The sequence below is a fragment of the Anopheles bellator genome, chromosome 1 (assembly GCF_943735745.2).
Source record: "Anopheles bellator chromosome 1, idAnoBellAS_SP24_06.2, whole genome shotgun sequence".
Taxonomy (NCBI): domain Eukaryota; kingdom Metazoa; phylum Arthropoda; class Insecta; order Diptera; family Culicidae; genus Anopheles; species Anopheles bellator.
Window position 1 is genome coordinate 3,245,527 of NC_071285.1, and position 12,876 is coordinate 3,258,402.

A 12,876-nucleotide genomic window follows, 5' to 3' on the forward strand; every position below is an offset into this window, starting at 1 on the left:
GTGATGGCTGCCAACAAAAAAAACTGATCCTTTGGGTTAACACCGACGGGTGCCGACAATTTTTAGTTCAATTTCTTCACAAGAGCTCTTCGTGTTTTTTTTTTGTAAAAAGTGTTCGTTTGCTCGGTGAACAAAACACAAAACTCAAACAACTACCACCGTATCGTAAAACGTAGAAATGTAAAGATAGTTTCCGAGCGTACTTCAGTCAACTGTGACACACATCTTTCAGATCTGGTTCTTATGGTTATTCCGTTAGTTAGATACAATCAATTCAACCGTCCGAAGTGATCGATTTGGTGACGAGAGAGGTGCGCCAACCACCACCACCTGGGGTGAAGGTGACTGTGGAGCCTGCGCCGCTGATAAGTTTTGCCCCCACTGGCGTAACAATAGAGCAGCAGGGCACACCGTACGTCGTTGTGCCTCTAGTGGCTCCGGCAGAACTTTCCGTTGGATGTCCGTTGTGAAGCGTATTGGTTGATTCTTTATATACTGGTGCTTGTGAAGGCTCCTGATGGCAGTGTGGTAGGAGTGTTTTGTATGTAGATAGGTTGACGATGCAACAGCATCATTCTCCCGCTAGAGTGCGCTCGCGTAGTGCGCATACCGGATGCGAGGAACCCCCTCCTGAGCGATGTCGTAACCGCGCAATCGACGACTCAGCCGACATCGATCCGTGCGCTGGCGAAGGCGAGGACCGCACCACGTCCGAGGGGACGCCTCCGTGCTGCCTTCGCGGACTACCGTAGCTTCTCTTCGCTTCGCTCTCCGTCGTTTCGCTGATATTTTCGTCTCATCACCACCCCAATAGGAACCGATAACCGATCATAGTTCCCACCACCGTGTCGTCGTCGTCTTTTTCTTTTCCACCCATCCACTGCTCGCTCCCGTTTTGGCCAGTTTGCGATGCTTTCTTTGCACTCCCGTCGTCAATTGTTTGGCCGTGGGATGTCCGAGGTACGACTGTTGAGTTCCAGTTGCTACAGAGGGGTGCGACACAGGGGAGCAGTGAGGTCACGCAGGCACATTTGCTCCGGCAGGAGACGCTTACCTCGGCCACAACAGCTGGCGTGCTCACCTCTGTGGGGAGTGTGGTGAACGAATGTCCGGCTTTGGCCCGTTGTTCTGCATTAGCCGGCTGTCCGTCATCTCGATCGAGTAGGCTTCGTCGTCGTCTTCGTCGAGATCATCTTCGTTTGCACGCAGCGGTGCCGTCACGTCGTCCGAAAGTCCTACGAAGCGTAAGGAATTCGAAAGGTAAGCGACCCGGGGCGGATAGTTCATCCGGCTCACGTACCTTGCCCCGGTTGGGCGATACTGTCACTGGTGGGCGGGGAGTGGAAGAACGAAACCTGCATGAAGCGGTCGTTGGAGTGCACCAGCAGCATGTTGATGATGTCCAGGAACGATGGCCGGGCCGATGCGCGGTGCTGCCAGCAGATGCGCATCAGATCGTACAGCTTGTCCGGACAATTCTCCGGACGCTCCATGACGCCACCGTCGATGACGTATCGCAGCACTTGGTCGTTCGTAAGACCCTGCGCGTAGAGAGACAGAGAGAGAGAGTTAGAGATAAGTGACGGCACGATGGGTACAACGGGGAGAGGGATTCCAGTACCTGGTAAGGTTGCGAGGCAAGCGTGGCCATTTCCCAGAGCACCACGCCGTAGCTGAATACGTCACTGCTGCTGGAGAACATGCCGTCCTTCAGGCTCTCGGGAGCCATCCATCGGACGGGCAGGAACCCTTTCGTGCCCTTCCGGTAGTAGTCCGTTTCGTAGATGTCCCGCGTCATACCAAAGTCGCCTATCTTGACCGTCAGATCGTCGGCCACCATGCAGTTGCGGGCTGCCAGATCGCGGTGGACAAACTTTTTCGCCGCCAGATACGCCATCCCGTCCGCGATCTCGATCGCCATCTGGTAGATCTGCTTCAACGTTGGCGGCTGCGGTGACAACTCCTCGCCGTTCTCGTAGTCCGGACGGTGCCGCCGGAGGTAGCTCTTCAGGTCCCCGTTCGCCATCAGCTCCATGATGACCAGCGTGGGCTGACCAATCGAAACGACGCCCAACAGCCGGACCACGTGATGCGTGTTGAACTCCTTCATGACCGTAGCCTCTATCAGGAAGCTTTCGCGCTCCCGCTCGGTGGCACTCTCGTTGACCGTTTTGATGGCGCACGGTATGTTCGCGTCGGTGCCCAGCTTCGTGACGATACCCTTGTACACCATACCGAACGAGCCCTGGCCAAGCTCCTCCAGCTGAATGATGTGCTCCCGCGGCACCTCCCATTCGTCCACCTTGTACGTGACACCGGCGTAATCCGGATTGACGTGCGCAAACAGGCGCATGTTCGACATCGGCAGATACTTCTGGCGCACGAAGTACACGCCGATGAGCAGGATTGCAACGAAGACCACCGTCAGCAAGAGCGCGATCAGCCAGTTCGCCCAGGAGGACTCCGATTCTCGCTTCTCGAGATAGATGTACTTCTCCACCGAGTACAGCCCGTCGCCCGCCGTCGTCGTGGCCATGATACGCACACTGTAATTGCCGGCTTCCAGCTTCGTCAGCAGAAAGTAGCCGGTCCGGTTGAACGTGTGCACGGTGACACACCGCGTGATGGCTTGCACCGAGTCCAGGTCAAGCCGCTGGTACTTGATCGAGTAGGACACGACCACCCCGTTCGGTTTGGCCGGCCCCTTCCACTGGACCCGCACCACGCGTTGCGTCGTGTTCGACTGCTCCTCGAGCTGGATCGACCCGACCGGGATATTGTCCGCCTCGAGCAGGCGCGGCGTCCGGAACGAGATGAGCTGCGGTGGCCCACAGAAGGTGATGGCGTCGTCCACCACGAACGTGTTGTTCACCTTGGCGGCCTTCTCGCGGCACGCGACCACATTGATCTGGTACAGGGCCGAGTGCTTGAACATGCCCAACGGGAACGTGATGTTGGTCATGTTGGTCGAATCGGTCAGGCTGCGATAGTACGATTCTCCCGCCACCTGCTCGTTGCTGACCACCGTCGGTGTCGGTTGCGACACGTTCTCGGTGTTCTTTGGAAACAGATACGAATTGTTCGCACTGACCACCAGGTCATCGCTGTGGCGTCGCTTCCGGCTGGTTGCTTTCGTATTTCTGCGGCGAAGCCAAGGGCAGCGAGATTAGATTAGCAAACGGACAGGGGCGGCGGCCTCCCGCAAACTCACTTGATGTACACATAGTTGTGCAACCAGTCCTCGAAGTTGATCGACATCTCGATGTCGTTGGCGTCGATGACGTGCTGGCCCATCCCGCTCGACCCACCGGCCGGACAGAACGACGCACACTCCTCGACGGAGCACACCTGGCTGCTTTCTTTGGGCGGAGCGGGCGTCGTGCCGATCGGCGATTGGGGTGTGATATTTGGCTTCGTTGTGGGCTTCTCAATTTCTGCAACGAAACAACGGAAACAATCGGACACGGTCACGGGTGGACGGGTGGGACACGGGGATGCGCGCCTTACCATGGTCACAGTAGTTGCGTTGGTTGATCATGTCGTTCTTCTCGTCGTTCAGGGTCGCACTGACCCGGTACTCGGTCAGTTTGCCGTTCATCTTGATCGGTTCTTCCCACTTGATCGACTACACGCGGGGAGGCGGAAAAAAGAGAAAGCCTAGCGTTGGTGATCATCCAACCGAGGAGCGTCCGCGTCCGGCGACCGATACTTACCACGGAGCTCTTTTCGGCGACGACCTGCAGGTTGCGTACCATCCGCGGTTGGCCCGGTGCCGTAGTGAAGTACGTAATATCCGTCTGGCCGCCCATATTCTCCGACGACAGCGTGTACGTCTTGACGTAGTACGCGTACTGGGTGTACGGTTGCAGCCGCGTCAGGATGTGGCTGCTTTCGCCCTTTTCCTGCCAGTTCGGCACGTCGTCGACACGCCAGCCCTCCGAATTGCACGCATCGCGCCCATCGTAGAAGGTCACGTTCTGGTGCGGCGCTTCAATGTAGTACACGACGTACCCGAGCAGCTGGCGCATGTCGGGCAAATCCTTGAACGGTTCCCACTGGATGATGGCCGTGTCGAGCGAGATTTTCGTCGTGCTCGTCGCCAGCTTCACGATCTCGCACGCCATCCGCACGCCGTTGCTCTTGTGCAGCTGATCCTCGTTCTCGATCTTCACCGAGGGGCCAAAGTTTTTCTTCAGCTCGGTAATCTTTTTCACGCACAGCATCGGATTACCGTTGAACATCACGTTGCCCCGCTTAATTTCCACGTCCTGATTCCACAGTTCCTGCAGGTTCTGATTGTCCAGCACGCTCAGAGAGATGCTGTGTGGTGCAAACGAAACAGGAGCAATGAGCAATGCAATAGTCATCGTCCGCAGCGGAGCACTTACTTTGCGTTCAGTGTGTTGCCGTGGATCACTCGCAGCTTCTTGAAGAATCCTAGCGACATCAGGGCGTACGAGCGGATGATGGTCAGATACCCGTCGATCTCCTCGATCGTTTGCAGCACATTCTGTAGCTCGCGCACAACGTTCTCTGTGGGAGGGGTTACAGGGGGGGAATGAAGCTTAAGAATCGCAACCGAAGGGCCCAGACCGGTAGTCAAACCGGCGCTTACCTCCACCGAGCTGCCGCAGCCGTATCGAGAGCGACCCCTTGATGATGGTACAGCCGCGGAGCTGCTGTATCTGCGAGATACTCTCGATCACCATGCTGTTGCACTCCGTGCGACACTGGCCATTGCAGGGTACGCACTCGCGCCGCCCGGTCGCCGGGTTGCGCTGTATCGTGAAATCTTCCGGACACTCGAGCCGACACTCGCCCCGTATCGGAATGTACGGGAAATCCTCCGTACTCTCCGACGTCCGCTGTAGCGGTTTGTACAATTTGTAGCACTCCTCGGCCGTCACGCAACGGCTTTGGCTGAACAGAAAGTAGTGCTTGGGACACTCGTTCACACACCGAACATGGCCCCCGGCGTCCACGTAGTTATACTTCGTGCAAGCCATACACTCCGTCCCGTTGACACCGGCGCACCGGCCAACGCAATGCCTGCTACAGCACGCGCCCGTTTCCGTGCAGGACTTTGGTGGACACTCGGCGGGACACTCTGCAAGAAAAGCGGGGAGGGAGGCGAAAAGAATTAGATGAGCAAACTCCGGATGCCCCGTTCGAAGGGCCGCACGGATCTTACTTTGTTGGCAGTGTTTGTTCGACCAGCACAGGTAACTTTCTTTTGGAGCGTGTGTGATGCGATTCGCGTCCCGCTGGGGACACTTGATCAACGCCGTGCTCCCGTCGGACAGCGTGCTGGTGACGTTACTCGGACAGGTAGTGCACTCGTTTGCGTTTTGGTTTGACTGGAACAAGAAGCATTAAAAAGGGGGAATAGATAAAATAACTCTGATCCCCCACTTATGCCGATCGCTGGCCGATCTGTCGTTATTAAGATCTCTCTCTCTCTCTCTCTCTCTCTCTCAGGACTGATCACTTCTCCGGGAGCACTTTCTTCTTCATTGGCCATCAACAACAACGATTCGCTTTTCTGTGGTGCCGCCTCGCCGTCCCCATTCGCCGCCGTTGGAGGTTGCTTCTTCTTCGCGCGAAAGATCGCACAACATTCCGACGATAGCGCATTAGAGAGGTGCCTTCATTTTTCGCGTTTCGCTTCCTAACCACGCGCTCCTTTCTTCCATCGATCGTGTTCCGTGGGTCTTTCATTTGTTTATCTCGCTCAAAGCGCGTTTGAATAGTAAAATCTTGGCAAAGAAGGGCGATTGGTTGGCGGGGCTCGTGGCTACCGCGCCGAACCAGACCCCGGCCGACCGAGCGACCGGGCGAACGTTGCACTCGATTTCAGCATTCCATTCTCACGTGCTCATTTCAATGTTTTCTTTCCCCTTTCGTTCCTGCCTCAATTACGCTTTCCTTCCGTTCGTTATGTTGGCGGCGGCGGCGGCGACGGAGAACCTGTTGTGGGTCAATCGGGAGTGCGAAATCTCGGCCTCGAGCACCCGGAGCGCAGAAGGGAGACCGATGACCGATGGAAAATATGAATATATATGCCCCAGTTGATTTCTCTATCCAATCGGTGGCCACCCCACCCTTTGGTCAGTCAACGAACAGAAGAAAGCGACCACAAAACACGAGAGCATTCTTCCGATCAATCGGTACCGATCGGTAGAGAGATGCTGCTGCTGGGCGATCAACCGCCGTCACTCAGCATTATTTACATGCCGGCTAAACGATTAAAATAATGCTGAAATGCTTACAAACTTTTCTCAACACGATCAACACGTGTCAAGGCAAACAATAAGCCGTAGCGTGCGCCTCGTATTAAGCCCCGTTAGACGCCACCCCACCGTTCCGCCGTTGAATGGGACCCAATCGTGCCCCATGATCGATGGCTTGTCTTGCTAGGGGAGCAACACTGGCCAGGCCGACTCTACAAACAGGCCGGTGAGGGGGGGGGCACCGGCAAATCCCCGAACCCCGTTCCGCGACGACGAAATGGAACCGACGAAGGAATCTGAAGAGCGCGCGTGACGGGAGTGAAAGCAATATAAATACTTCGAATTCCAATCTTTATATGCGCACGTCGATTATCATCAATCCCACCACTTCGTGTTCGACTGTAAAGCGCGGCTCTGTCGCTTGTTGGCCGCTCTTTTATCGTGACCCCCCGTGTGTTTGGCTGCAACATAGTGGCTATGATGGGGAAAAACGGAGTGCGATAAATCGAAGAGCTTCTTGTCGAGGAGCCTGGCTGGCCGGCCGGTTCTAGGCGAATGGAAAAGAATGCCATCGCGAGCCAACCGGCGGTTCCGTCTTCAAAACCCCCATTGGACCTTTTGGCCGTCTTCCTGCAGGGATCGGGAAGTAAATGGGTAGAAAAAACCCTTCGGTCTCGTCCCCACACGCGACCGACACTGGGGGGGGGCGTCGTGTGGGGACGACGGCTTCAATGTATCACACCAATTTAAGGTCCCACACCATCGGCAGCAAATCGATCGTTTGGCGGTGCTCATCTGAAAGTGAAAACCGCGTCCAAGTCGGTTCTCCGCAGAAGGGACCACTTTTTATCCGAAGACGATCGCGCACGCCCGGCCGGTGCTGCCCGGTGGTGGTGCTGTAGTCATCGTCGTCAGGACGTATTTGGTAGTCAAATCGCTTTGACCTAGAAAATTTTAAATAAGCCGCCAATATCGGCTTCACACATCCCTCCCTCGTCGGTGCCCTGCCTCTCTCTCTCTCTCTCTCTCTCTACGTGGCCGGCCGGTCTGTAGAATAAAGATGCGCGGTGCGCGATGCTGAATCGATCGATTTTGTGCTGGGCGAGATTGGGGATCGATTGCATTTCAATAACAATCCTTCAGGAGGTACCGAAACGGAGAGACGATCGGAGACAGCTCACACAAAGCACCGGTCGTACCCACTACTGTTGCTACTACAAGATTGGCCAGGATTGGTCCGGAAGAAGAACGCACGGAAAACACACTTTCCTGTTTCCGATTGCGCCCAGCGTGTTCCGCGGCCAACGGTTCAGAATTACACCATCCGGCGCCCGGCTCCGCTTACGCAGCAGCAGCGCAGTGCATTGTGTGGTGTTATGAATGATGTAGAAATAGGCACTGATTCATGGCAGAGAAATGGCCGGCCTTGCGGGTGGGTATGGGTGAGCGTCACCGTCGTGACACATTTATCATATGATTTATTTACGTCACACGTGGGAAGCAAATAGTTCAACACGTCATCGTGGGGGCGACTCTATCTTCGGGTCACATAAACAGACGCACACCGATCCGGCAGGCAACCCAAAAAGCTGGGGCGGCACTTTTTTGGAGTTAACTTGAATTTCGACGAATCGAGGGCCCTTGCCAAAAATATAACTTCGCGGTTCCGATTATTGTTTTCCCCCTCCCGGCTTGATGACGACGAGCAGGACCTGACGTGATCGACGATGATGATGCGAATGGGTCCCGCTTGACACGAATTCATGATCGATTAGTGTCCAACATATCCAACATTCGCTGAACGAACAGATGTTCCGTCCGCCGATCTCGAAAAGGAGGTGACAGATCGAAGGCATAAGGATGTGCGCTCTATTTGCGCGCTGCCGATAGTTGGCAGCGGCCTCGACCGCGCTTCGCCTCGGGAGATGTGTGTTCGAACACAAAAACCCGCGTGACACTCTAGCTACGACAGCTACGACAAAACAAACGAGAATAACAACCCATCCCCCCCGCAGCCATCCCGGACGGCACACCCGGCACTACTCGGATCACTCGGACACGAATTTCGCACGCTCGATCAGGCTCGATTTTTGCGCGTTCGATCGCGGGCGTTATTCTCCTCGGCAGCTTGGACTGGATGGATGTAAGGGCACCTTTTCGGATACTCACGTTTATGTAGTTGTCACCTTTCGGAGCAATTTCATTCCAGTCGATCGTGCCCGCGTGACATAAATTGGAATTCTTCTCGATCCGGACGCCACCCCGTTCGATGTGGACCAACGATGTGAGGCCCAGTTCCTGAAGAAAGGGTTACGCAAATATGTGTGTTTACGACGTTTTAGTTTCTTGTTCCGCCACAAAACGATCGGTCGGGTCGGTTCCCATTCCCAAAAGGCTTACCTTCAGATGCATCAGTTCGTAAATGACGAGGGCATAGTTGTTGGCCAGTTCGGTGCCCCGGATGACGGTAAGGTTCGGGAACAGCTGACCGAGCGTTTGCAGGCCGTTGATGCGGAACATCATCAAGTACCCGGTAATCTCCGTCAGCAGCGGGAACGAGTAGTTGTCGAAGCTGTCGTCCTTATACTTATCGATCAGCATAATTTGCACAAAACCCTCCACCACTCGACAGTCTTTGAGTCGCTCCAGGTGCGTTGGCAGGTTCCGGACGTCCACACTGGAGCATACTGCGGAATAGAAGGGGAAGCGCGTAAGGACACAAAATGATCAGTCTTGGACTGCCGGGAAAACCGGGAGTTCGAATCCCCGGAAGTAGCCAAGGCGCGGTGGTGTGTTCTGCGCGTCGACCCAATCGCGCGTCGTGTGAATGAGTGAAGGAGCACCCCCCCCTCCCCGCTTCCGTCATCACCCGAAACGAGCGATTCATTCATAATTTCAACGCAACGCAACGGCGATCGCGCCGTGTCAGCCGCGGCGTGATAACTACACCCTTTTTCGAGTGTAAAAAGGGTTCGCTTCTTTATCTGTCCGGGGTCCGGGTGTTGTTTGTGGGTCCCACCGCAGAGCATAATGCCTTATCTACCCCCCCCGGCCCACCCCGGCTTCCTGAATTCTTTCGTCAGTTCCTGAGAGTGTAATCAACAAAGGGAGGAACCGAAAAAAATCGGGCTCACGGTCCCAAGGAGGTTCGGACGATGGGTTGTTTGCACCCTTGCCCAATCCAGCGCGGCCGCGGCTCCGGATCGTGGAGCATTGAATCAGCGAAACTATCGTTAGTGGGACTCTGCTGCTCGGCGAGACTTTCTTATCTATCGTTATGTGCGCTTGTGTGATTGTGCGCGTCTTGCTCGTCTTTGCCTGTGAATGCGAAACGAAATTTGTTGTGGTCACAGCCCAGAGTCACGTTGCCACGGGGACCCCAGAGTCCGGTCCCAGTTGGGGAACGTGTAAATTGGGTGTGACTGACCGATTTGAACTCTGCTCCCATTCGGACGGCTCTTACCTTTTCCCTGGCTCGTAATGACGGCCCCAGTGTCCACCAGGTTGTTTGCCGTCGACGAACCCGAAAGCACGTCCGAGGCGCCTCCTTGTTGTGCGGCCACACAGCAGAGCACCGCGAGTAAATAAAAGCATACTAGTAGCCGATTCCACTCCGTGGCCCCGAGGATCCGGCCCGCTTTCCACCGCCAGCGCTTCCAGAGGCTGGTTCGGTTCCACTTCCGCTCGCCCCACAGGTACTCGCTGGTGGTTTCCGCCGCCGTCGCCTCAGACGGGCTCGTCGTGATACGCCACCGTTCTAGGCTGCTGCCCCTACAACTACACTCGGTACTACTATTGTCACTGCGGTTGCCACTACTACTCCGACTACTCCTCCAACTACTCCATCGCCGTGGAGGATCCTCTTTCGATCGCGTTCTTGATTCACTTTCTTCCTCTGCGTCATCGTCGTGGGGACTCGATACCCGATCGCACTGTCTTCGGTCACTTTCATCGCACACACCGCCACCGCCGTCGTCCTCGACGACGCAACAACAACGGTGAGTAGTCCACCAGCAGCGGAGTTTCTCCGCCTTGCGGCCACCATTCGGCGGGCGCGTGGAATTCCCGGGATGCATGACGGACGATCGTGCCGGTTTCACGCATGACGCACACATGATGATGTTGTTCGACGGCTGGTGCCTCCTCCTCGTGCCACCGCCGTCCGGCACTTCTCCGCGCACCGCACACCAAGGTCTCTGGCAACATGCGCCGCTCATGGCGTCGGTGGTTTCGGTGGCTCTTTCGGCCACTCGTCACTCGTTGTTAATGGCCACAACCGCAATGTTTGCCTTGGCGCAGCAACTTTGTTGTTCGCATGTTTGATATTAACCCGCGGCGCAGCACACACAGTACGCAGCCAACGCGTAACGGCGGGGACGCAGCCACTAATTTACGCTCCTCTCCGCTCAGGGGTTGGTGGCTGCGTTCTGGGCGATCGCGAAAGACCCCCCCTTTTCGGCGAATACCACCACCGGAACAACGCGGAACAACGCGGAACAACGCGGAACAACGCGGAACAACGGAGAGATTTGCCGGATTGGTTCCACGCACGGTTCACATGTTTCCAAAACACTTTACACTTCGTAGTAGCTCTCCAGCGCGATCGAAAGCTGGCCGATCGGAGGCTGCTGCTGCTGCTGCTACCCGCTGCCACTGCCACTCGGTAGGAAGCGGGCAATTATTTTTACCATTGTTTTCTGCCGGGGGTCTCTTCTTCCCGACGAATATGTGTGTATCGTGGCGGCGGTGGCCACACCACTACCTACACAGACACCCTCTCTCTCTCTCTCTGTGGGGGCCGCTTTCTCACACGAATGCCGTAGTAGCGGCCACTGGCAAACACACCGGAACAGGCAACATTTTCCTTATGCTCGCTGAGACGCTGTGGCCTGGCCTGGGATGGGATGAAAATTTTCTAATACGCAATAACAATGTCGCGCGCGCGCCCCGCCCCGGGGCCTCTCTGATTTATCTTCTCCTTTCGGACGCCGCAGCAGCACCACACCGTCGCCACCCCGCCGGACCGCCGGCAGGCAGCTGGTCCCACATGAACACACGGGAACACCGCGCTTCTCTACACACTACGCAACTTCGGTGTGCTGGCGTTTGTTTCCACTGATACGAGCACGCTGCTGCTGCTGCCGAGGGCCTTGTTTTGGTACACAACACATCAACTCTCTACTCCGGCGCCGCGGCTTCCTTCCTGCTGCTGCTACGTCGTCGTGATAATATGGGACCTACGTCGAAAAAAAGGGAAACGCGCGGCGATGCGTAAATATTTTATCTTCATTTATCGAGAGAAAGGCGCGGTGGGGGTCCGAGAGAGCTGTGCTCCGGATGCTCGCGCGACTCCTGGTGGCAAAGGGCGCCCCCCGCACAAAATTTGAACTTCCGCATAGCATAAACGTCACAACAAACCGAAAATACTACACACAACCGAGAGGCAGGCCGGACGGACGGATGGACGGATGGACGGGTCCTCGGTGCATGTCGGCCGACGGAGACCCCACCAATACCAGTGTGCTGGCCACCAACACTCACGCCCGAAAGGTGGGGAGTCAGAGCGCGCGCGAGGCAAGGTCGGTTTGTGTCTGTCCGGTCTCTGTCTGTCTCTGCTCTTGCGTCGTTCACTTCTATTTTTCCCTCTCCACGCACACCACAAACACACGGTGGGTGTTGCTCCTGCTCTCTCATCGCGCCATCCGTCCGTCGGGGGTCCGCGGACTCCTCTTCTGAGGAATGCGCAAACGCCGCCGCCGCCGCCGCGAGGAAAGTGTCGCGGCCTCAGCTCACTCTTGCTCACTCGACGATTTCACGGTGAGTGGTCCGGTTTTTTTGTTTCTTCTCTCCTCTGATAAGACGTTTAGGTGGCCCGCCGCCGCTGGACAACGTGTGGCGCTCTGCGACACTTGCCAAGAAGGATCGGTGGCCACTAAAAACAAAAAAACCGGCCACTCACGCTGATACATAACACGCGCGGCACGGCGAGGAACTCATCCTGTTGACCCCGTCGTCGTGGTAGTACACTAGCGCCCCGTCGCCGGCGATAGTACAGCGTTGGTGTTGGTAATAACAATATAAATAGTAATAAGCTTCGTAGTATACGCACGCACGGCGCGCTGCAGTGGTAGTAGTGTGGGCTATATTAATAGTAACGCACTGAAGCGCGATAGTGGAGTGGCCACAGCAAGAGAGAGAGAGTTATCTTCGCACGTCGCCATTCGGGCGGCCACTACTAGTCAACCCAAATAGGCTCCCAATAGTGTCTGGCGGAATGTAGAATGTTTTTTTTTTCTCCAAGAAGCCGATGAATTACCACCGTCACTACGCGCAGTAGGCTCCTAGACTGGGGGTTCACCCGAAGAAGTTCACTCGCTCTGATTCATTCATCGCGGCGCACTTCAACCGATCGATTCGCGCGGCGTAGTAGTGTAAGCGTAGTTCTGACGGCCACTCCCCCCCACACCACCCCAACCCGACCCGACCGACCGAAAACTTCAGCGGGGCCTTCAGCGGGGACGGAAGAGATGAATTCGGCTCGTACAACAGCACGTAACGGTGTGTTGGTGCTAGCAACATCAGCCTACCACCCCGCGGCGAGGGGCCTACTGCGTAAACACACCGGAAAGTCATCGTAGAAAAATGC

At 56.0% G+C, this 12,876-nt stretch overlaps 1 protein-coding gene across 1 annotated transcript; it reads right to left on the minus strand.

The window, feature by feature from the left end:
* Window positions 1–1,077: 1,077 nt before the first annotated feature.
* Window positions 1,078–10,076, minus strand: LOC131206651 (insulin-like receptor). The gene is made up of 13 exons (XM_058199307.1): window positions 10,072–10,076; window positions 9,694–10,001; window positions 8,631–8,917; window positions 8,400–8,528; window positions 5,192–5,357; window positions 4,616–5,107; window positions 4,389–4,533; window positions 3,714–4,320; window positions 3,508–3,625; window positions 3,212–3,434; window positions 1,622–3,140; window positions 1,301–1,541; window positions 1,078–1,235 (listed from the first exon to the last, which is right to left on the minus strand). Exons 1-13 carry the CDS (start codon window positions 10,074–10,076, stop codon window positions 1,078–1,080), a joined length of 4,398 nt encoding a protein of 1,465 aa, XP_058055290.1.
* Between the last annotated feature and the right edge of the window lie 2,800 nt (window positions 10,077–12,876).